The sequence below is a fragment of the Pecten maximus genome, chromosome 3, assembly GCF_902652985.1.
Source record: "Pecten maximus chromosome 3, xPecMax1.1, whole genome shotgun sequence".
Taxonomy (NCBI): Eukaryota; Metazoa; Mollusca; class Bivalvia; order Pectinida; family Pectinidae; genus Pecten; species Pecten maximus.
The window spans coordinates 21,903,530-21,928,476 of NC_047017.1; the positions used below are offsets into that span (position 1 = coordinate 21,903,530).

The 24,947-nt window shown below is 38.1% G+C and overlaps 1 protein-coding gene across 2 annotated transcripts; it reads left to right on the forward strand.

The window, feature by feature from the left end:
• Positions 1-12,558: 12,558 nt before the first annotated feature.
• On the forward strand, positions 12,559-24,304 carry LOC117323562 (bone morphogenetic protein 2-like). 2 transcript variants are annotated; one of them, XM_033878850.1, is made up of 3 exons: positions 12,559-13,544; positions 21,479-21,829; positions 22,182-24,304. In XM_033878850.1, the coding sequence occupies exons 2-3, from the start codon at positions 21,490-21,492 to the stop codon at positions 23,060-23,062; spliced, it is 1,221 nt and encodes a 406-aa protein (XP_033734741.1). In that variant the 5' UTR covers positions 12,559-13,544; positions 21,479-21,489; the 3' UTR covers positions 23,063-24,304. The 2 variants fall into 2 exon arrangements, with proteins under 2 accessions (XP_033734741.1, XP_033734740.1); XM_033878849.1 differs by lacking the exon at positions 12,559-13,544 and adding an exon at positions 14,560-15,182.
• The last annotated feature ends 643 nt before the right edge of the window (positions 24,305-24,947 follow it).

A 24,947-nucleotide genomic window follows, 5' to 3' on the forward strand; every position in this document is an offset into this window, starting at 1 on the left:
CACTATGGCGTGTAATAGAAAGGGCGCAAGGGTTGTTTACCCTATGGCGTATAATAGAAAGGGCGCAATGGTTGTTTACACTATGGCGTGTAATAGAAAGGGCGCAATGGTTGTTTACACTATGGCGTGTAATAGAAAGGGCGCAATTGTTTACACTATGGCGTGCAATAGAAGGGCGCAATGGTTGTTTACACTATGGCGTGTTATAGAAAGGGCGCAATGGTTGTTTACATTATGGCGTGTAATTGAAAGGGCGCAATGGTTGTTTACACTATGGCGTGTAATATAAAGGGCGCAATGGTTGTTTACACTATGGCGTGTAATAGAAAGGGCGCAATGGTTGTTTACCCTATGGCGTGTAATAGAAAGGGCGCAATGGTTGTTTACACTATGGCGTGTAATAGAAAGGGCCCAATGGTTGTTTACACTATGGCGTGTAATAGAAAGGGCGCAAGGGTTGTTTAGATTACACTATGGCGTGTAATGGAAAGGGCGCAAGGGTTGTTTACACTATGGCGTGTAATAGAAAAGGCGCAATGGTTGTTTACACTATGGCGTGTAATAGAAAGGGCACAAGGGTTGTTTACACTATGGCGTGTAATAGAAAGGGCGCAATGGTTGTTTACCCTATGGCGTGTAATAGAAAGGGCGCAATGGTTGTTTACACTATGGCGTGTAATAGAAAGGGCGCAATGGTTGTTAACACTATGGCGTGTAATAGAAAGGGCGCAAGGGTTGTTTACACTATGGCGTGTAATAGAAAGGGCGCAATGGTTGTTTACACTATGGCGTGTAATAGAAAGGGCGCAATGGTTGTTTACCCTATGGCGTGTGATAGAAAGGACGCAATGGTTGTTTACCCTATGGCGTGTAATAGAAAGGGCGCAATGGTTGTTTACACTATGGCGTGTAATAGAAAGGGCGCAATGTTTGTTTACACTATGGCGTGTAATATAAAGGGCGCAATGGTTGTTTACACTATGGCGTGTAATAGAAAGGGCGCAATTGTTGTTTACACTATGGCATGTAAAATAAAGGGCGCAATTGTTTACACTATGGCGTGTAATAGAAAGGGCGCAAGGGTTGTTTACCCTATGGCGTATAATAGAAAGGGCGCAATGGTTGTTTACACTATGGCGTGTAATAGAAAGGGCGCAATGGTTGTTTACACTATGGCGTGTAATAGAAAGGGCGCAATGGTTGTTTACACTATGGCGTGTAATAGAAAGGGCGCAATGGTTGTTTACACTATGGCGTTTAATATAAAGGGCGCAATGGTTGTTTACACTATGGCGTGTAATAGAAAGGGCGCAATGGCTGTTTACACTATGGCTTGTAATAGAAAGGGCGCAATGGTTGTTTACACTATGGCGTGTAATAGAAAGGGCGCAATGGCTGTTTACACTATGGCGTGTAATAGAAAGGGTGCAGTGGTTGTTAACACTATGGCGTGTAATAGAAAGGGCGCAAGGGTTGTTTACACTATGGCGTGTAATAGAAAGGGCGCAATGGCTGTTTACACTATGGCGTGTAATAGAAAGGGCGCAATGGTTGTTTACACTATGGCGTGTAATAGAAAGGGCGCAAGGGTTGTTTAGATTACACTATGGCGTGTAATTGAAAGGGCGCAAGGGTTGTTTACACTATGGCGTGTAATAGAAAAGGCGCAATGGTTGTTTACACTATGGCGTGTAATAGAAAGGGCACAAGGGTTGTTTACACTATGGCGTGTAATAGAAAGGGCGCAATGGTTGTTTACCCTATGGCGTGTAATAGAAAGGGCGCAAGGGTTGTTTACACTATGGCGTGTAATAGAAAGGGCGCAATGGTTGTTAACACTATGGCGTGTAATAGAAAGGGCGCAAGGGTTGTTTACACTATGGCGTGTAATATAAAGGGCGCAATGGTTGTTTACACTATGGCGTGTAATAGAAAGGGCGCAATGGTTGTTTACCCTATGGCGTGTGATAGAAAGGGCGCAATGGTTTTTTACCCTATGGCGTGTAATAGAAAGGGCGCAATGGTTGTTTACACTATGGCGTGTAATAGAAAGGGCACAATCTTTGTTTACACTTTGGCGTGTAATAGAAAGGGCGCAATGGTTATTTACACTATGGCGTGTAATAGAAAGGGCGCAATGGCTGTTTACACTATGGCGTGTAATGGAAAGGGCGCAATGGTTGTTTACACTATGGCGTGTAATAGAAAGGGCGCAATGGCTGTTTACACTATGGCGTGTAATAGAAAGGGTGCAGTGGTTGTTAACACTATGGCGTGTAATAGAAAGGGCGCAAGGGTTGTTTACACTATAGCGTGTAATAGAAAGGGCGCAATGGTTGTTTACACTATGGCGTGTAATAGAAAGGGCGCAATGGTTGTTTACACTATGGCGTGTAATAGAAAGGGTGCAGTGGTTGTTAACACTATGGCGTGTAATAGAAAGGGCGCAAGGGTTGTTTACACTATGGCGTGTAATAGAAAGGGCGCAATGGTTGTTTACACTATGGCGTGTAATAGAAAGGGCGCAAGGGTTGTTTAGATTACACTATGGCGTGTAATGGAAAGGCCGCAATGGTTGTATAGATTACACTATGGCGTGTAATAGAAAGGGCGCAAGGGTTGTTTACACTATGGCGTGTAATAGAAAGGGCGCAATGGTTGTTTACACTATGGCGTGTAATAGAAAGGGCGCAATGGTTGTTTACACTATGGCGTGTAATAGAAAGGGCGCAATGGTTGTTAACACTATGGCGTGTAATAGAAAGGGCGCAAGGGTTGTTTACACTATAGCGTGTAATAGAAAGGGCGCAATGGTTGTTTACACTATGGCGTGTAATAGAAAGGGCGCAATGGTTGTTTACACTATGGCGTGTAATAGAAAGGGCGCAAGGGTTGTTTAGATTACACTATGGCGTGTAATGGAAAGGCTGCAATGGTTGTATAGATTACACTATGGCGTGTAATAGAAAGGGCGCAAGGGTTGTTTACACTATGGCGTGTAATAGAAAGGGCGCAATTGTTGTTTACACTATGGCGTGTAATAGAAAGGGCGCAATGGTTGTTTACACTATGGCGTGTAATAGAAAGGGCGCAATGGTTGTTAACACTATGGCGTGTAATAGAAAGGGCGCAAGGGTTGTTTACACTATGGCGTGTAATAGAAAGGGCGCAATGGTTGTTTACACTATGGCGTGTAATAGAAAGAGCGCAAGGCTTGTTTACAATATCATTGTAAATGGAAATGTTTATTAACGACACAGTTGTAAATGGAAAGGCGCAATGCATGTTTACAACCATTATTGTAAGAGAAAGGTGCTATGTATATACACAGTGCTTGTTTACAGCCTTTATTGAAAACATTTTGTTTTGAACAGGATATGGAATATAGTTATGATTGCAAAATTACTTATTCCGACCATTTTGACCAATGTCCACATTGCACAATGGGCCCTACAAATAATGCCCAATTGGAGCGGATACATTGTGAGCATAACCGAAACTGTTAAACGTCCCTGTCGGTAATTCAAACGTTTACCTTTTTGAGAATAATCGTTATTACCCTTCGAAGTAACACATCGGAGAGCAAATGTTTGTACCGCTGTTGGCCTGTACGGTTTTCCTGTCTCTGATACGGATATACTATTTAGATGATGAAAAAACTACATCCATATTTTACATGTACCCTGTGTTAAATAAACTCTTCATTTAGTGGGACATAGAAGTAGTCAATTCCTTTCTCGAACCTATCCAGGTGCCAACCTGACGGATATACTGTCCTACGGTGTTTCTGTCATTTTGATCCGAGACACAAGTTGTTAGATCTACCATCTCTGAGACTTGAGTCACCTCAAAGTTAACAAATTGATAAAATGAAATACGTCAAACCTTGTCAGAACAATATAAATCTCAAATCGTATTAGATGGGATGATAACCTCTGGCCTGTATACTCGTCTCCACCTTATCCAACCTTTTGACCTATGCCCTACTGCACTCGCCGTCGAGTCATGTCGGTGTTTCCGATCGTAAAACGTCGGAAAACATCGTTTTTTATCGTCGTGGCACAGATATGTTTGTTTGTCTGAAGAATCTACTACAGACTCAAGTCGTAAAATATAAATGGAAGATTATCTGTGGGAATTATCGCAGATAGTGGGCGATGGAAAAAAGAAAGGTGGAGCAATTTGTTCGCAACAACTGTTGTGCAATACGTCACATGTTAAGCAACTGTTGTGTATGACGTCACTTGTCCGTCAAAGGTTGCCATGCTGGTGGGTCTGCTCGTGGCTTTGTAGACAAGCTTGTAACACGGATCTCGGTTTCTCGGCTCGTGTTTCCCTTCTATCTCCGGTCACATCAACATGCTCCATCGTGTAGAAAACAAGATTTGAACCATAAGCACACTAACCTGCACCGGTCCTTTGGGGGCTGTCCGCCGTTTATCGTCTAGGGAGGGATTCGGGGAGGAAGGGGCGTTTCAGTGAACAATGCAGCACTTATACAATAATGATATATTACTTTTAATATTTCAACAGCGTCAAACCTTCAATTTCGTCTAAAAGTCTGAAAGATTTAAATTTCTCTTGTTTGGTTACACTTCACATAGAGCATCTACTTTTTTCTTTCTTCCTTTTTATTTTTTATTTTACCGATGTAGTCGCGAATCTTTATCGCCTTGTTGGGGCCAGTTATCAACAACCCCACGCAACCTGTACGTAAACAACATATGTCTTTATAGTGTTTAAATATAATGTTTATTGCTTGTTTGATTTGTTTTTGAAGTTCACAAAGTATTGCTCCTTGGTCAACAAGAGCCTTGCTTCCTGCTTCCGTTCACCTTCGACATATTTGTTTAACAAAGCAAATCGTTCAGCGATAGGCCTAAATACATGTTATATTATCATTACATGCTATTCCTTGTGCTGGTGAACAGTGGGCTCAAACATTTACCAAAATTCTTACAGAGGACTCAAGCATTCACCAAAGGCTTATATCTAGAGGGCTCACGCTTTCACCAAAGACTTAGAGGGCTCACGCATTCACCAAAGACTTACAGGGCTCACGCATTCACCAAAGGCTTACAGAGGGCTCACGCATTCACCAAAGGCTTAGAGGGCTCACGCATTCAACAAAGACTTAGAGGACTCATGTCTTCGACGGGGGCTTACATTGGGCTAAAAGTATCGACACCGATATTTCTTAGTAAGTACCAATCAATTCGTAGTCGCGAGAATTTCGCGTGGTTTTAATTAGGTATTTTTTAAATAGAAAACAAAATGGAATTCTATTCCCTGTGTTGTATCTGAGAGCCAGTCACTACATGTATATCTGATAACCGATATACTGTATCTGAAAACTCTACATCAGAGAACAACCACTCTATATTTGAATAATCGCTTTTTACGAAAACACGACACTACATAATACTTCTATTGGATCTGAAAACCAGACGATATGTCTTGAACCAGTCGCTGTATCTAGGTAAGGACCCGACGCTGTACCTGAGAACTCGACGCTGTACCTGAGAACTCGACGCTGTACCCGAGAACTCGACGCTGTACCTGAAAACTCGACGCTGTACCCGAGAACACGACGCTGTACCCGAGAACTCGACGCTGTACCCGAGAACTCGACGCTGTACCTGAGAACTCGACGCTGTACCCGAGAACTCGACGCTGTACCTGAGAACTCGACGCTGTACCCGAGAACTCGACGCTGTACCCGAGAACTCAACGCTGTATCTGAGAACTCGACGCTGTACCTGAGAACTCGACGCTGTACCCGAGAACTCGACGCTGTATCTGATAATCTGTCGCAAAACCAGGCGGCGCCAAGATACTAGCCCACAGCAGGCTTGAAAAATCTGAAGATGGGTCCATAGGAAAGCCGGGCTAGGTAAATTGCTCAATCTAAGAATATATTCAGGGACTTCATAATTTTCATCACCTCGGTGTATTAGACGCTCATCATTGAATCCCGTGTATGTTTTTGAAATACTTCGAAATGTAGAAAGCATCTTAACAAATACATGCCTGTGTCTTGTCTGACAACGCTTACCAACAAGTGTAGGGTGTGGTTGGGCAACACTCCGACAAATTTAATTATATAGTAAATCACAACAAGGTCTGGGAGTCTTAAACAAAGACAGTATAACTTTATTGGTGTGTACATCTGGTGACTGTCCAGGCTAATACTGACATATCATGACTAGAAATCGCCCTACAGATCAAACGCGGTTTGGAACTACCCCGGGCAGAGATTGGCCGATATTGTATTGGACTGAAACACGATCTGAAATATATCCGCTAGCTACATAGGTACATATACACCGGTAATTAAAACAATACAATGTCATCTCTGTTTCATTTCAAAATTGGACAATTAATTTTCGGAAAATCTACAGAAAAGTTTTGAATTTGTGTGACATTTTAATTTATCTCTATTATGTTGATATTCTTAATTTTCAATTTGATAACCAGATTTGTTTTTCATTTCTTGGCTGCTAGATAATTAATACCAGCAATTATATCTGATCTACATAAAATTAATGAAAAATGGGTCGTCCAGATTTTTAGAGCGACATTTGTGCCAGAAATAACGTAGAACTACAAAGTACACAAAAATAGTGTTTTTTGTTTGGTTTGAATGGTATTGTTATTTTAAAGGCAATAAAATACATATATGGACATATGTAAAACAGAGCTTTCAGTTCTAAATGTCAGAAAATACTATAAACATCCAGGTTTAAACCCACAAACTGAAAATAGAACTGAATACGAGGTGATCACAAATTATTGAAATTGTCAGAGAAAAATATATTATACATATAGACATGATTTCTTTAGATGTGGTAAGGTTAAGTGGACAAAACGTGATACGATTATTGTAGAATGGCCTGATATGATGTCTGGGCAATAATAGAACAACTGTGACAGCGCTTGTTTGACAGACATCATTTCGAAAGGGACAACTCCCAGAGGGCTACTATAAAATGTATTGCTAAACTCGTCAACTGGTTGATATTTAAATTGGTGTGGATGAGTTTTATAGCTGTGCAAACACGACATTGCATCTGTCGTGTATAATAAATATAAACAGTATTGCCTTCTCGTGGGTAAAAAACAGGCGTGTTCATGCTGGAATCTCGTGTTTTTGTACGATATACTTACCTTTCTGCGATTTTAATTACACCTATGTTCAGTTGTTGTACCGTAACACGACTTTGTTTTGTTCACTGAGGCGAGACTGTTCCGACTAATTACACCCCCTACAGGTTTCTAACACCGTGCCAACGTTACAATTAGGTCGGCCAATTAATCACCTAATTATCGTTCATAACAAAAATATTGATGCATGTCGATTTCCTGCCTGACCACGTGCCAAATTTGACATGCAAACAATTAGTGTCAATTACCCATCACGATTACATTCATAAAAATTAATATTGAAATAGTCAAATAGTTTTAAAATTGGCACATTATTTATTTAATTAATTTCATTCATTCAATTAATCGTATGTTACACTGACAAATCACTCCCTCATCATTTAAACATAACAATTCTAAAATAAAATGCTAATATAACCCCTACGAGATCGGTTCTTTTATCCTAATATTAAGGTCTTAATTAAAACTGTCATGTTTTGAAATTTAATTAAGTCGATGATGCCGTCGTCGCCGTGTCTTTTCCGCGCGTCTCTGTGGACAGACGGTACACAGATTATGGTGACGTTATTTTGCGATCTCCCGCACGTGCGAGTGCGCGTTATTCCTCGAGAGGGATGCGGCTAAGTGTTTTTTACGGAATATTTACAGATACGTCGTCAGTTTGGCGTCGATCTAGAATTAATACCCATATAACGGGGAAAGTATCTCCTAGTGTCGAGGAGAGAGTTTATGTGACAAATCACATCACATTCGATATAACACCAGGGACCCAGGTATACACATTCCACCAGAGGGCCTCGAACCGTGTATCATTTAATTTAGGCTAAAACTGATAACAAATTACATCAAAGTATAAAAAAAAACGGGCTCGTGTCGGGTACATGGTGTAGTCAAATAAGATTTAAAGAATGGAATGCGATATACATTTTATTAGAATATTTTAAAAGTTATTTCAGGCAGAAATATTTTCAAGATGACAGAGTGTGTTAGGATTTTGGATTAGTCGCCACCTGTGTCCACAAGGCCAGAGTTCACACCTGGCAACACCAACTGCAGCCCTGATATCTGTAAACATGAACAGCTTTTGTCAACAAGCTTAGTACTCGTAATTTGTGGGCTATGTCTTAACCCTCAAAGATAGCACATCGTCATAGCAGTCGGGGAGTTCCGTAATATCGTCAAAACACGGCCTATCATATCGTCACAACACGGCCTGTCCGCGACATCGCCATGTAGTATATGAACCGTTGTTGTTGACAGTGTTCAGGATACGTCAGGTCACGGGTTCGAACCCAGGTAAATAAAATGTATGTACCATAGATTTCTCTAGCAAATAGTCACTTCTCCAATAGCACTTTATTTTTCCCCTGGAGTAGCTCCTCGATACGGTCGCCAGACTTTGTCTTTAGAGTAATTACAATCGCCTGCGGGTTTGTCCTGAAATAACTGCTCAAAATGTCCCCGACATTTGTCCATGAGAGAATGCTCTTCAATGTCCTGAAATAGTTGTTCGAAACATTGTTTTTTTTTACGCGGGGATACTCATAATTTTGTCCTGAAACGAATGTTAGCAATGTCCCTTAAAGAAATACCACAAGGGGTCGTCTGACATTTTGTCATGAAGTGTTTGCTCGAAATGTTCGCTAGATTATCTTGAACCATAACCTTGCTTTTCGTTTCGCCCGATTATGTGCGACTTCCAGTTCTTCAAAATGGCACCAGTACGGACGGAATGAAACAGAGATCTTTGGCTGGTAATTTTGAATAAATAAATGTCTAATTTCTAAATGTGTTACGACATATACCTTATACCATAGGAATTTTGTTTGTTTGCTTTGTGTACTTGTTTACTCTTAATTCATCATAGTTATTAATGGTTAAGATGATATAGCTAACATCTAAAGCTGAATATGTTTGTGAAGAAATAAAACCCATATCAAAATCACCCTATAGTTACAGTTATAAAATATCGGTAACAACTTTCCAAATTACTTCAGATGTAGGAATTCCTTTGTCTCGGGGAACTATACGATATTCCAAAGAATACACAGCACACGTTTATGGTATAAAAAGAGGACAATTGAAATGGATATCATTGTTTTCAAATATATTTTATTAACGATATTTTCCTTGATTCTGCTATCACAAATCCATGAAGAACGTAAAACAGGGATTAACCAAATTATCAAAAATGTGGGAGTGAGATTTCTACATCAGTTAATCACTTCCGGTAGTGCCCTTCACCGGCACCACCTGCACCGAAATTAAGTTGAAACTCGATCTAATTTAAATTACTTACAAACTACAAATGCATCAAAATGTTTTCCTTTGCGCTGAGTTATTTTCGAAATAGTTGCAATCCAACTGCGTAAAATGTGTTTGATATCTCTCCCGAGTGTGCTGATCCTTAAAAAGAGGTTCCCGCCTTATCTCGGAGAGCTGATAATTGCGACAGAGGGCGCTGTGGGTACACGATAAGGATGAGAGTAAGGGTTTATTAACATGTTAACATACAACAGGTCATTATCATCAAGTTAGAAATCTCCTCCTCGGGTTTGTCAGACAGATTAGTGTTATTAGGTGGAAAGTGACCCCATGACAAACCTCATTAGATGTTGATATAGAACACTTTCACATGATGTACTCATGTGTCATTTACGCGAATGTTGGTACCCATTTATACAGCTACACTGACCACAGGACTATGGTAATTCTTCAAATCAATTTCCCTTATGTGTTACATTGGAAGCGATATATTTGAATATGAAAATTTTCTGACTTCTCAAGCACAAGCAGATCCTTTCATGTTTCATTGAAGTAAATAAAAAATACTTTTCAATATTTAAAAGCAATATTCTATTTAGACCTTTGCTACAAGTCCCCGCGCGGCCTTGCCTATAGCCACATAGGTGACGGCGAGTTATTCTCCTTTGTATGGCTGGTGTCCTCAACCTGTCGGTAGGACGATTGTTACCATACTTCTATACACCACACCATACTGAGTAGACAAAGTATACATTACAAGTCTCGTACAAAGTAATCACCATACACATAATAGACGTACTTAGATATCTATCCATAACAACTAGATATCACAATACAAAGTAGACACTTATCACAATATAAAGTAGACACCTAACCATAAAGCGTAGCTATCTAACCTTACAACGTAGACATCTAACCATACAAAGTAGATATCTAACCGTACAAAGTAGATATCTAACCATACAAAGTAGATATCTAACCATACAAAGTAGATATCTAACCATACAAATTAAAAATATAATCATACAAAGTAGATATCTAACCGTACAAAGTAGATATCTAACCATACAAAGTATATATCCAACCATACAAAGTAGATATCTAACCATACAAAGTATATATTTATCCATACAAAGTAGACATATATCCATACAAAGTAGATATCTAACCATATAAAGTAGATATCTAACAATATAAAGTAGATATATAACCATACAAAGTAGATATCTAACCATATAAAGTAGATATCTAACCGTACAAAGTAGATATCTAATCATACAAAGTAGATATCTAACCATACAAAGTATATATCTAACCATACAAAGTAGATATCTAACCATACAAAGTAGATATCTAACCATACAAATTAAACATTTAATCATACAAAGTAGATATCTAACCATACAAAGTATATATCCAACCATACAAAGTATATATCCAACCATACAAAGTAGATATCTAACCATACAAAGTAGATATCTAACCATACAAATTAAAAATATAATCATACAAAGTAGATATCTAACCGTACAAAGTAGATATCTAACCATAAAAAGTATATATCTAACCATACAAATTAAACATTTAATCATACAAAGTAGATATCTAACCATACAAAGTAGATATCTAACCATACAAAGTAGATATCTAACCATACAAATTAAAAATCTAATACGAAGTAGATATCTAACCGTACAAAGTATATATCTAACCATACAATGTAGCCATCTTATTATACAAAGTAGATATCTAACCATACAAAGTAGATATCTAACCATACAAAGTAGATATCTAACCATACAAATTAAAAATCTAATACGAAGTAGATATCTAACCATACAAAGTAGATATCTAACCATACAAATTAAAAATATAATCATACAAAGTAGATATCTAACCGTACAAAGTAGATATATAACCGTACAAAGTAGATATCTAACCATACAATGTAGCCATCTAATTATACAAAGTAGATATCTAACCATAGAAATTAAACATCTAATCATACAAAGTAGACATCTAACCTCACAAAGTAGACATCTAACTATACAAAGTAGATATCTAACCGTACAAAATAGATATCTAACCGTACAAAGTATATATCTAGCCATACAAATTAAACATCTAATCATACAAAGTAGATATCTAACCATACAAAGTATATATCTAACCATACAAAGTAGATATCTAACCATACAAAGTAGATATCTAACCATACAAAGTATATATCTAACCATACAAAGTAGATATCTAACCATACAAAGTAGATATCTAACCATATAAAGTATATATCTAACCATACAAAGTAGATATCTAACCATACAAAGTAGATATCTAAACAAACAAAGTAGACATATAATCACACAAATTAAACATCTAACAAAACAAAGTAGATATTCTAGCATAACGCGGTAGATTAGCACATCGTCGGAAACATTTGGAAATCCATGTAACGCATTTTAATGTGTCTGGGTGACTAATAAAATCTGAAATCTATCAATCTAAAATCTGGAAACCTAGGAGACTCTCTACTGCTATTGAAGTTCTACTTAGTACATTACATATATATTAGCACCTGGAAACCTAGGAGACTCTCTACTGCTATTGAAGTTCTACTTAGTACATTACATATACATGTATATTAGCACCTGGAAACCTAGGAGACTCTCTACTGCTATTGAAGTTCTACTTAGTACATTACATATATATTAGCACCTGGAAACCTGGAAACCTAGGAGACTCTCTACTGCTATTGAAGTTCTACTTAGTACATTACATATATATTAGCACAGCACGATTGAGGTTCTACTATGATAGTTATATATAAGCAATAGCACTAAAGAAATGATAATAATAATTTTCGCACGTCATCCAAAATGGAAATCCCTTAGTACAGGAAGCACTGCTTCCCAATTACTGATTATAGTGTTGATGAATATGGACAGTGAAAATTAAGGTTTTTGTGCGCTATAAATAAAATAATTCATACCTATTAGCTTTTTATTTATTTGAATAAGACTAGGATAGTCTTAACCTTGAGCAAATAATTGAAAAAGAAATTATATAAGTTTTAAAAGCGTTTTTATAATTCAATATAATTTAATTGTCTCAAACTGGAATCAAAATTATGTAAATATGGAATCCCGTAATATACATTAACAATAATTCAATAAACATAATTCACAAAATAAGAGAAAATATACTTATTCGATGAAATGATGAAATAGTAATGTTTAGATCACCTGGTCGGTATGAGAAGGGGGAGGAGGGGGCGGGGCCGATATATCATTACTATATGACTGACACGTGTAACACGGAAATCGCCGACATTAAATGTCTAGGTTTGAGAAATGATAGAACGCTACATGGTTATAGTTCCTGATTTCTGCCAGTAATTCCATCTATATTTTAATTGTCAAGAGTGAAACAAAAATCATATTTAACCGACCGGACAAAAACATTCAGTTCTTAATGTATAACTTTTCTTGTACGCTTGTCGGTCTGTCTCTTCAATGTCAGCGAAGTTACGGAAATGTAATATTTTGATGAGGAAAATGACAAAATGTCAATTCAGAAGGACTTAAAACAAAGTGAAGATCTGATTTGTTATTCTTAAATCTATCATTATCACAAATTTTGGATAAAGTGCTAATGACAAATAGAGGTGCTCGTTACGATAATTAATTAATCGATTGGTTTTATAATTTATTGATCGATTGATTTGTTTACATTGGAGATGTTATAACAACAAGGTGTGTTTTTTAAAGATCCTGTAACCATCTGCTGTCCGGTCACTTCAAGGGGAGAACGAGTAAACACACAACAATTACATCTATGAAAACACTTAGCGCGCGCACGTGGAGGGATATCCAAACTTCTCCGTCAAAGTGAAAGTAAGTATGTTTCTTTAGCTGACAAGCGTGGAGGTATATCTGTGGAGTATATATCGCACCGACCCATCTGTCTCTCCCCACTTCTCTCCTTAGTCTCACCTGGCGAATCACTTACCTGTCATTAATTACAAAGTATTCATTCCAATCAAGTACGGAACACCTACGGCTGACCAGTGTCCCTCTAGACTGACCAACACATGGCCGGAGCCATGACCAGCTAAGGTGTGTATAATGCACGTCGAGTATATATATTGTTTCTTATGTTATCTACAACATTCATCTTAATCTGTCTTTAATCGGGTCTTAATCCGGGGGGCGTGTTGAAGTTATGACTTAGAGTGGTGCCTGATAGACTGACCGCAACTGACCAACAGATTTATTCTTGTGTAACTTGTGAAATGTTTGTTGACTCACTATAACTTTTGTTTGGCATTTTCACCTCTTGATTTGTGATATTAAGTTTTTATTAAACCTAAATTTCATGATCTTTTTTCAATTTCTTTTATTAACTTAAAGCGAATTTTTAAAACATTATAGTTTATTTAGCAGATAAAATCATGTGTTTTGTTTATTTGTTGATTTTTAAAAACAAAAAGAACCCATGGTTTCTTAATAAAAACAATTGTAATGAAAGCGTATAATCAACACGATTATACATACATATAAATATGTTTGTTAAAAATATAAAAATTTCATTGTTTTAAACATTTTGTAATCAATGAGGTCTTGATTATATAAACATTTATGTGTCTATATTTACATATTTCCTAATTTCCCTTTTTGATTATTTTCTTTTTCTTTTTTATTTGCTCAATTTAATTTATTTGCAAATTATTTACAGAAGTGTTCAGACACACAAGCTTCGCCTTCTATTGTTTTAATGTTTTTGTCGGTATACTGTACATACTAGCAGACGAAACGGTTTAGCGTGTAGTGTTGTTACGGCAGTTCTGTCTGTGTACTCAGTCCTAGTCTACAGTTAATATGTGTTTCATCTACATCCTCAATCTCTTACCGCCGACAATCATTGACAAAATACTCGTAATCAATCGGATCTCGTGCTACTAGAGTAGTACGTGACGTCAGTGGGACGGCCTCTTCACTGGTGACTGACGGAAGTAGGCATGCGCGAAGATGAGTGACTGGGTGAAATACCTCCCTCCTGCCCAATCAAAAAGCTAGTTATTCGAAGACTTGACAAGTCGATTGTAAATAGCTATGATAGGAATCGACGGATAGGCTGGGCCGGCACTATGTGCTTAAACCTGCGTAAGGGAAGTGGATGTTTTTTGTTACGTTAAATTCGCTCAAAGTCACAACCAAAATATTTTGAAATCGAAATCTTCTCAGTATGAAAATGATTTATAAGTGTTAGTGACGCATGGCTATACGGCATATGTGGAGTACAGTTGTGTGAGTGGCGACAGTAAGAAGACTGGATCACACACAATATATATACATACATATATATATTTATATATATACCTTTATCAGATGCAAAAAAAGTATTCAACGAAATGTCGGACAGAACACATCCGTATACTGGCTGTGAGCCGTATCGGTGTGTAACGCGGGTTTCTCCAGACAAATGGATGTGTTGAGGAGGTACCCTGACCCACAACGTGTTTTCAACTTCTATTGGTGTCACCATTAAGTGGTTATGGAGATTTTTTTCACCATGTAGTCAGTTCTTTAAATCTTTGATGACAGGGATTAAATTGTTTATATTTATTCGTGAGAGGCCGAGCGTGTTGGATTACCGAGGGTCTGTCCTTCGCCCCACAGACAGATATGTGAATCATGTGGATGTTATCCCCTCTCCCAATGGACGCGCGTGACCAATGTTCGGATTGCGAACCCGTAAGTAGTCTATGGTCTTCAAGCACCTTACTGATACTTCTAATCATCCAAGGCGTTTTAGGGCCAATCATCTCCATTCGGATACATCTAATGTTCTGTACAAGGACATTATCTTGTGTTCCAGTGATCCCTCAGGTACACACTATGTTAAAGTTCAATGTTATGTCCTAGAGGGGATAACCACCATCCTTCAGGTACAAAATATACATGTTATGTCTAGGTCCATGCTATGCACTGAAAGGTAATATCGTCATCCTTCAAGTTCATGTTATGGCCTGGACGGGATTATGGCCATCCTTCATGGTCATGCTATGTCTTGGACGAGATTATCGCCACACTTTAGGTCCATGCTATGCCCTGTAAGGGATTATCGCCATCATTCAGGTTCACGTATGTTAAGTTTCATGTTATGCTCATCTTATGCCTTGAGGGGATTATCCTCATCCTTCAGGTACATGTTAGGTAGGTGATTATCTCCCTCCTCCAGCTACATCTGACGTTAAGTGAGGGGAGGGGGGTCATTTCCCTACCCTCTCGCTACTATATATGAAATCTGATTGATAATAATCGTTTAACTTTCGCATGGTTATGAGAATTCCCAAAATATTTCCCCCTCTACGTAAACGAATGCGGAATTACACCTGTACACTAAGCTGACGAACACACCTGATATTTAGCCTCGGACAGGTGTGTGTGTATCGTCGTACCATGTATATACAAAGAAAAATTCATATAAATAAAAAGAAAACATTAAGCCGTTAAAATTTCAGCATAAAGCATATTAGCTGTGGAGCGGCGTCCGGGCGTGACAGGTGTTAGGTAGGAATATCTTTAATACCTGGTACCTTACTGGGGAATATAACCCGTGTTCGTGTATTGTAAGGGAAAGGTCCACGCCGCTATGTTAGACACGTGTTCACTGAAATGCGATCTAGCAGCTGTCCCAATATCATCAGAATGTCATTTCTTGTAGAATACATTACCGGGAAGATTTACCTATGTTTTTAGATAATAGATCAAGGTCAAATATATTAGATAATCCCAATGTTTATTAGTGAATATCTACATAGTGGGAACTGTTATAAAGTTGCCGAAAATATCTAAAATAAACAAATAGTATAGTATTGAAGTGTCGGGATTAAGTTCATTTTAAGATAAATCTTTCATCGAAATTTAACGCTTTACGTAGGTAATTAATATATTTACCATTATATTATTCATAAATAGATTTGGGGAAATATGCATAGTTCGTTATTGGTACAGTAGTCCTAAGTGAGCCGAAAGACAAACAGTTGGTAACAAGTCCTACACCAATATTACGTTCAGTAAACATGAAGATGTTACGTACAATGTTGTCGGCTCGAGGCACGAAGCATGCCTGGTCATTGTAAGTGATTATCTCGCTGATCTGCCTCTAGGACGGCACTGTTTCATCTACCGTCAAAACATAAAAAGTGACGTCTAATCATTGATAATCTATCCAGCTGTCACTAACACCCCCGGGCCTGCCCCTACCCCACCCACCTTACCATACACGCGCGCTTACAACCGTAATATTAATTGTCACCCAAATTCCACGTGTTATCCGTTTGTCTTCATCGATCCAGTACATGATATGACATCAAACCCATTATTCCAGTTTGTTTTTAATTATAATAATTCCATTGTCTTTGTCCTTTATATGAAATATTTCATAACTTATCAACGATAGAATAAGCCAAATAAATTTGAATAGTAAACTATCAAAAATTGAAAATATTAAATAAATAAAAATTTGAAAATATAATTTTATTCAGTAAAATAACATATACTAGGATGTATTGAGGAATGCTGACGTTTATAGATACCAAGCATAGTCTTGTATAAATAGTTCACATATTAAAATGACATCGGCACATAACATCAAGCCACAAATTGAATATAGATGTTAAATTAATTCAGTTCAATTAAACTTTATTGCTAATTAATAATCGTATCAGTCATCTATGACAAAAACTATCAGAACACCACACAAAATAAGATGTATAGGAATGTGTATTGATGCTATTTTACAGGTGTAGGCCCATTATCCCAAACCAAACCAAACCAAATGCTAATTCCATAGCCTGATTTAGGAATAGAACCGAAATTCAATTCTCCAGCTCGTACCAACCGGCTTCTTTCCTGAAATTATTGGTTCACATATACCCATGAACTAACAACATTATACCTTCATGGTCTCTGTGGCGATATTTCTAGTTCATGTTTCCAGTGACCATATTCTGATTCATGCTCAATTTGACGACATTTTCTTATTCTAAACGACAATATTTTTGGTTCATCTTTTGAATTAGTGACAATTAGTATTTCTGGTTCGTGTTCCCGATGGCAATATTTCTGGTTCAGTTTCGTAAAGACTATCATTAATAATAAACCTGCCTGTTGTTTCAAGGTTGTCCAGTCAGATTAACTCATATATCCGATCAATGACCACAAATCTTTAACAAATCCATTGGGCTGCATATGCTACATTTTTACACTATCCCAAGGCTTATGATAAAGATCCCGGTACGATAGGTTCGACCCACGGAGTTTCGGTGTTTACTCGATGCTAGTAATAGTTTTAACTGCAGCTAAAACGTTTGCATGTTAAGTTACTCCACTTGTGTTGTAAGTTGTGTCTTTCTCTATCTAATTATTTTGTTCATTACTCGCGCCCTCGCGTACCTGCCCCACACGCACTGTGCCAATACCGTGGGTGAGCACCAGTACAGATCTTCTCCGTAACTCTCATGCAATTTACAATAACCATACATTCTCAAAAGCTGGCGGTATTAGCAGGACGCCTGCTAGATGAATTAAAGAGCATACTAGATGGGCCAATGACAGTACCAGACACGAGTTAGCGGCTAGTGGTGTACTTGGGATTTTTAGACACTCCACATAAATGCCTTCAGTGTTGGCCAGTTTATCTTTGTAAATGTCCCGCGATGGTCTCACTCTCTCTCGCCCTCTCGGCCTATTAACATGATAGTGCTAAACCATTTTGTTCACTGATATATTTTATCAGTGTAAGTTAAAACTTACTAAACAATGTAGATAACAACAGGCCGTTATCCGCCAAGTCAACAATCCCAGTTTTAGAGCGACACACCAACAGCAAAGGTATTCCGTCCAGCTCTGTGTATTTCTCGACCCTAAGTAATCGGATGACGCTTAATCTGTACTATTTAGGTATTTGTTCGCAATTAGTGAAGGGATCTTCTCTGTCAGTATGGCAGCTATTTCACCATATATCGATAAATTAAACTATACATTTGCATTTGGTAAAATTTTTATTACATTTTCAAAAATATAATAACCGATTTTGTTCATTAGTTTCACTCTGTTTGTATACAAAAACCTACCATAGGTAGTATAGTTCATACCATTCCTAGGCATGTTCCCACATTCGTACTACCAAAACTTCATACAGAAGTATTTATGCAAGGACGTCATCTGTTGGATTTTCTATTGCAATTCCTAATGAATTTTCTTTGACAGTTTCTCCTATCCCAATACTAAACAGATATTTCGTGAGACTCTCCCTCAACCAAAACAGGAATTTCAGTTGTTCTGATACCAGCTATCCTTTTGTTAGGAATCTAGGGACCTCCACACTGGAGACAATGCCAATGTTTTGCACGGTCTCCCACCGTCCCCTATCAGCCATAACCTCTGTTATACCCAACAACTTCTACATTCCGTTCCACCAAATAACCTGATAGACACAGTGATTTCGCGAGGATAGCATTCGTGATCCACAAACATTTAAATGGTGCTGTGAGATAGTGTCAAACCCACCTTTAACCTTTCTGGATTTTCATTGATATTCGAATTTGGGGTTAATAGTTTTTGATCTCGGCTTTGTCTTTTTAATCCCGACCTTCATAAATGTACCCGCAGTGTGGACGTGACTCTAGCACGCGTTTGGCTCATACATTCACAAGGAGTTGACCAGAACTCCAAACTGAGTGACACAGGTTTGATTTATCCGTACAAACGATTATGACTTAATCATAAGTACATTTGCAGTGCTTCTATGGGATGGACCTAAAGGCCGGATATTAATTACACGGGGATGACTGTACATGATATGTAATTGATTTATTTCGTAACACTACCAGTTGCCCATACTTCCTAATCAAATCGTCCTCATAAACACGCCTCACACATTTCACAAGTTAGCTTCCATAAAATGATCCTGTCATTAGTGTAAACCTCCATATTGCCGTAGAAACATTTTGGTTACGAGAGTAAGTGATACCGGAACTCATGAGCTACCCTCTAAGCTAGTGGGCGTGTATCTGTGATCGATCAAACCATTACATGGGTTTTTCGTGTTTAAACCCGATTATTATAGCCCAAACTATTGTAATTAGCTCTGCTGACCGATTACTCAGCTGTGTGCGTAACCCCAGTCTATAACTAGTCCATTACTCACCGTGTCCTTCCACATTCTCGTGGGTGGTGAAGCTATATTCACTGGGTTTTGCAAACATTTAACATTAAGGATTTATTTTAACGCGAATACGAATATCATAGGGTATGTTTAAACATTTAATCAAAATAGTTTTGAAATACTTAGATATTACACTTATCGTATCATGTCATCAAAAAATCGTGTGTTCTAAAATTAAGCAGGAGTGTGGAACTTTGGGGGTACCCGGTTTATCACTGCCGTAGGTTCCCATAGTGCTAGCTGTCGGGGAACCACGGACGGTCGCACTATCGCCCCATCTAGTCGTCGGGAATTTTATCTCTCGCTCAGATTTCTGTTTCGGTGGAGTCTCTCATTAGCAAAGCATATGCTCGCGGTATTGTGGCATGCTGTTGGTGGCAGTGTAGTTTTGTAGGGAGAAAAAAAAAATCATTGCACGAGCTTTCAAACGATTACTGTTCATACTTTTAAAATATTCATCAAATTACATAAGATTATGACCGTATATTCTGCACGAGACAAGTTTACGAATTTCTTATTAACTGGTCTTACATTTAAAATTACATCAGATTCTGATAATATATTTTGCTCGAGACAAGTTCACGAAATTCATTTACCTACTTTACTACATTTTTATTCTGTAAAATTTTTATAAAAAAATAAATTTCTTTCAATATTTCTTTTCATTTTTTTTAATTTGATAGAACTTTTTTACCGGTAATTGGGAAAACTTCTTGTTTCGGACGTGATAATGACGTCAGGGGTAGGGATCACTTGGTCCCTTAACCTCAAGTTAAAAAAAAGTCTGCATATGTTTTATACAACAACGAGAAAAAGGGTACGTTTGACTCGTTGACCCTTGTGAGCCTGTAGCTGTTTCTGTGTCTAAATCGGGCGTTAGTCCCACACACGATTGTGCCAGACTTCCATATGGCTCTGGGGGTTTATTTTTTGTTGCCATTTTCAGTAATATGATTAGTAATACACTTTTTATAAGATTTCACCAAGCGTCATACAGAAAGGAGCGCCAGCGAAAATTAAAGCACTATGTTAACCGACAGTTTAGGACATTCGGACGGCAGCCATTGGCTCATTGTATATTTGGGAGAGGGCAATCACTGCAGCATTTATTGTCTTTGTTACCAAGTAAACGAATAATTCTAAAACACGAAGAGAATTTTATTGGCAAGATCATAAGAATCGTGGTCGATTGTGACGTCATATAAATCACATATGATAAATATGCATAACTACATTAATGCTTTCACTGCGCAGACTTATTGAAACATTCCATTCATTAGAGAATGTGTACAAGGTAGTCAGCGATAGGACTCTCACAACTATCGGGACACCTCGCCGCTACGTTAGACTGCATTCGTGACTCCTCAACCTTATACATTTGTTAAGATTAGGTACTATTTATTATCCACGTTTTAATTAATAGACGTTTCATTTCGATCAACATGAGTTCTTTAAAACCTGTGATCAGATCGTCGAAGAGACTGCTACACTTTTAATTCAGAATCGTTTAGGCAATATTTACCCTCCCGAACTCCACGGCCGGCCGTACTTGGCTTGTCTTGTGTTTCCCACTTTGCGTGTTAACATACCATCACCAGTCCCTTGAATGCGTCGAGGTACACGATTAGAGCCAGTTTAAAATGCCTCGTGTCTAGGTGATAGTTTTGTGTGTGATTTTTTATGTTAACCCTTTACAGAAAGCCTAGGTAATGCTTCTGTTGTTACTACTGAACTTTAACTGGGAACAATTACACCCCTCGTCTCCACTGCCCCAGGACCTACTGGTGTGTTAACCGTGTCCTTTGTGTATTTGCAGGTATTGTCATCATGATTGGCGGAGTAAGGACATTTCTGTTGCTAGCTCTCAGTGTTGCAGTAACCGTACAACAGCCCGCGGATCAACAAAATAATCTCTTCGACAACAAATTCCTGGACAACGTTGACTCTCAACAAAAGAAAGAAATACTTGAAGCGTTTGAATCGAGTCTATTGAATTTGTTCAGCCTTAATGCTCGTCCTCGACCAAAAAAGGATATTAAAATACCCCAGTATATGATTGACTTGTACAAGACTCATACAAGTGATCCCGATGTTCTGTCACCCAACTTTAACATTCGAGGAAAAGGTGTTGGTACGGCCAACACTGTAAGGAGTTTTTATCACAAAGGTACGTATCCAGGAAAGGCTGATGTGTCAAATATTTAATTTTAACATTAATATCACTTAAATGTTGAATAAAAGGAAAAACATAATAATAACAATAATAAATAAAATTATATTAGAATATACGAAATTAAAGTCATCTCGAATAATGCGTAAAGCTGACGATTTCGATAGTATATTTTATATCTATATAAACAATATCAACTTTGTTGTGTTTGATAGAATAATATTGACTTACAGATAATAAAACTATGGTCGATTTATCATATTATAAATTCAAGTGTTAATGATTGTGATAAATGTACACTCTATATAAGTACGAAGGTTTTAAACGAATGCTGGTTTGTATTTTACAGATGCCGATGAACATCCGATTGAGATGACGGGGTGCGGGGAGGAGAACTGTGTACGCGTTTGGTTCAATGTTTCTAACATTCCCGTGGAGGAAGTTCTGACTGCCGCGGAGTTCCGAGTGTTTTTCGACAAGGATCATAGTGCTGTTGATAGTGTAAAGAAGGGGCGTTTAAGAGTTGAGATTTTACAAGTGATGAGACCGATTAAAAAGGGTCAGGATTCCATAACGAGGCTGTTGGATGTGAAACATGTGAGTGGTCGTAAGAACGCTTCTTGGGCGTCTTTTGATGTTCAGCCTGCTGTGTTAAAATGGAAAAACTCGCCGGATTCGAACCACGGATTGGAGATTAGAATTCTCCCCTATAACAATCATCCGTCAAAACAGCCTATTAAACATGTTCGTTTACGGCGATCGGCTTCTGCTTCTGATGAAGAATGGCATTTACAAAGACCTCTTTTAGTTACATATACCGATGACAATCGCGGTAAATCGCGGTCAAAAAGGAGTAATAGTAGCAGAAAGTCTAAACGGAGGAGACCACGCAACCGGAAGCGGAAACGACACAAGAAATTCTGTAGGAGGAAACCATTGTATGTAGACTTTACAGCTGTAGGGTGGACAGACTGGATTTTTGCGCCGCCTGGCTATCAAGCCTATTATTGTCAAGGCGAATGTGAGTTTCCGTTTTCGGAGCACATGAACGCTACAAACCATGCTATAGTGCAGGACTTGGTGAATTCAATAGACTCCAAGTCCGTCCCAAAACCGTGCTGTGTACCTACAGAACTGAGTCCTATTTCATTGCTATATGTGGACGAGTATGAAAAAGTGATACTGAAGAGTTACCAGGACATGGTAGTAGAGGGATGCGGGTGTCGGTGACACCTGTTCCGGAACTCTTGTGAGAAAATGTGTATATGTGTGACAAATCTTATTTATTGAAATGAAAGTTTTGTAAGGATGAATGCACGTTATTGTTGGTTGTGATTTTACGAGTATAGGTGTTTGAGTTGACAGAGCGCGCGTGTGAATATTTAATGAGATAGACATTGTTCGAACTCGGTGTTCTCAGATCTTACCCAGTATCAATCCATCCAATCTCCGCCGACCAATGTTCCCGAAAATATGCTTTTTATGAATAGTTGCTATGTGTTGTTATTGTGAATATGTATACAAATGACATATCTGTGACAATTTTGAATTGATTATGACGTCATTATTTGATGACGTCATATCCATACTAAATCTAGTCGTTCCAGTCTACAGGTGTTTTGTAATAATTAGAAATTTAGATCAAGTTCACAACAATATATAGACTACCTCGCTAACGTCATCACTTCATCATAACCTAATAAATTAACTGTTTTTGCGTAACCATGTCAACTTCTATAATTTATATGCAGTTGTATATGTTGTATGATGTAACGGCTCCCCCAATGGTACCTCATACCATAGTGAGGAGAGAAAACGTCTTCCATCATTTCACTCATGTTTAAGTACGCGTAGTAATACACTACGAATTGCGGTAAATTGCTAGACAAAGTACTGTTACACGTGTACTTTTAAATGAAGTCCACGGAGACTTTCGGAGGGCTAATTCACTATCCGTCGCGTTAGTAAAAAGGCGCATTCGCTGCCAATCTTCCAGTTAAATGTTGAATTCAGATAGCAGTGTCTCTGTACGAGTCCTCGTCGCCTGACGAACAATGGCTCTCTACTGATGGTTGTCTGATAACGTAGCATCCCTTGTAAAGGATTAACATAATCTGAAAGATAACCCTTGGATAATCTCCACTCATCTTTATGCCAAACATCATCCCCATCTTAACATGCGATTAGGATCGCTGGAACCACGACAGACGTTAGGGTGAGAGCGAGCGTGAAAGTTTATAAACGACGTCTTTTTTTAAAGTAAGATATATTTGCTCGTGTCTTTGTTCTGTTGACGTGACTTGGATACGAAACTACGGGAAGTTGGATGGACTGATTGAGGGTATAACGTTAAGAACATGTACTTACCTGATGAGAACTGTTATTAATGTATTGCAGACGATACAATGTCATTATGTATATTTCTATGACAGTTCTTTAAATGACAAAAACTAAAATTTAAAACACATCTAATTCTTGTTGTTGTTATCTTTATTAGTAAACATACAAGTGAATTATGGGTAAAATCAGTCAATGGCGGTAGCTAGCTAGGCGCTTTATGTCACAACATTTCCTGTTCAACAACATATCTTGTGATTATCCGTATTGGTGTTACTATCACGAGAAAACAAAAAGGCCAATGTAGCTGTGTCGGGCATTGGACATTTCAATACCAATGCCCAAACACTGAAGTATGTGATGATATCTCTTGAAAAGATATGACAAAAATGATAAATTTCTTTCCATTTTCTGATGTTGTTAACTGGAAATATCAAGTACTTTCTCGTTTATCTCTAGGGTTTAAGAGCAAAATGCATGTTGGACACGACGCATCTAAATCAGACGTCTGGTTTTCTCTTCACTTTCCATTTTTGAATTAACTATGGATGTCAGGGCTATACGTCGTTAGGGACGTACAATGATAGATCGTAAGCTGTCCGGGACCTACATGGACAGGTAACAAACGCACCTGTTGTCGTACAAACACGCCTTTGTTTTTTACTCTATGTCCCACAATAAGATTGTGCCTAAATTAATATCAAAGTGTCAGTTGATAATGTAAAGTAGTTTTTTAGGATACCTTCAGTGCGGTATATTATAACATGTCAGTCGCCAC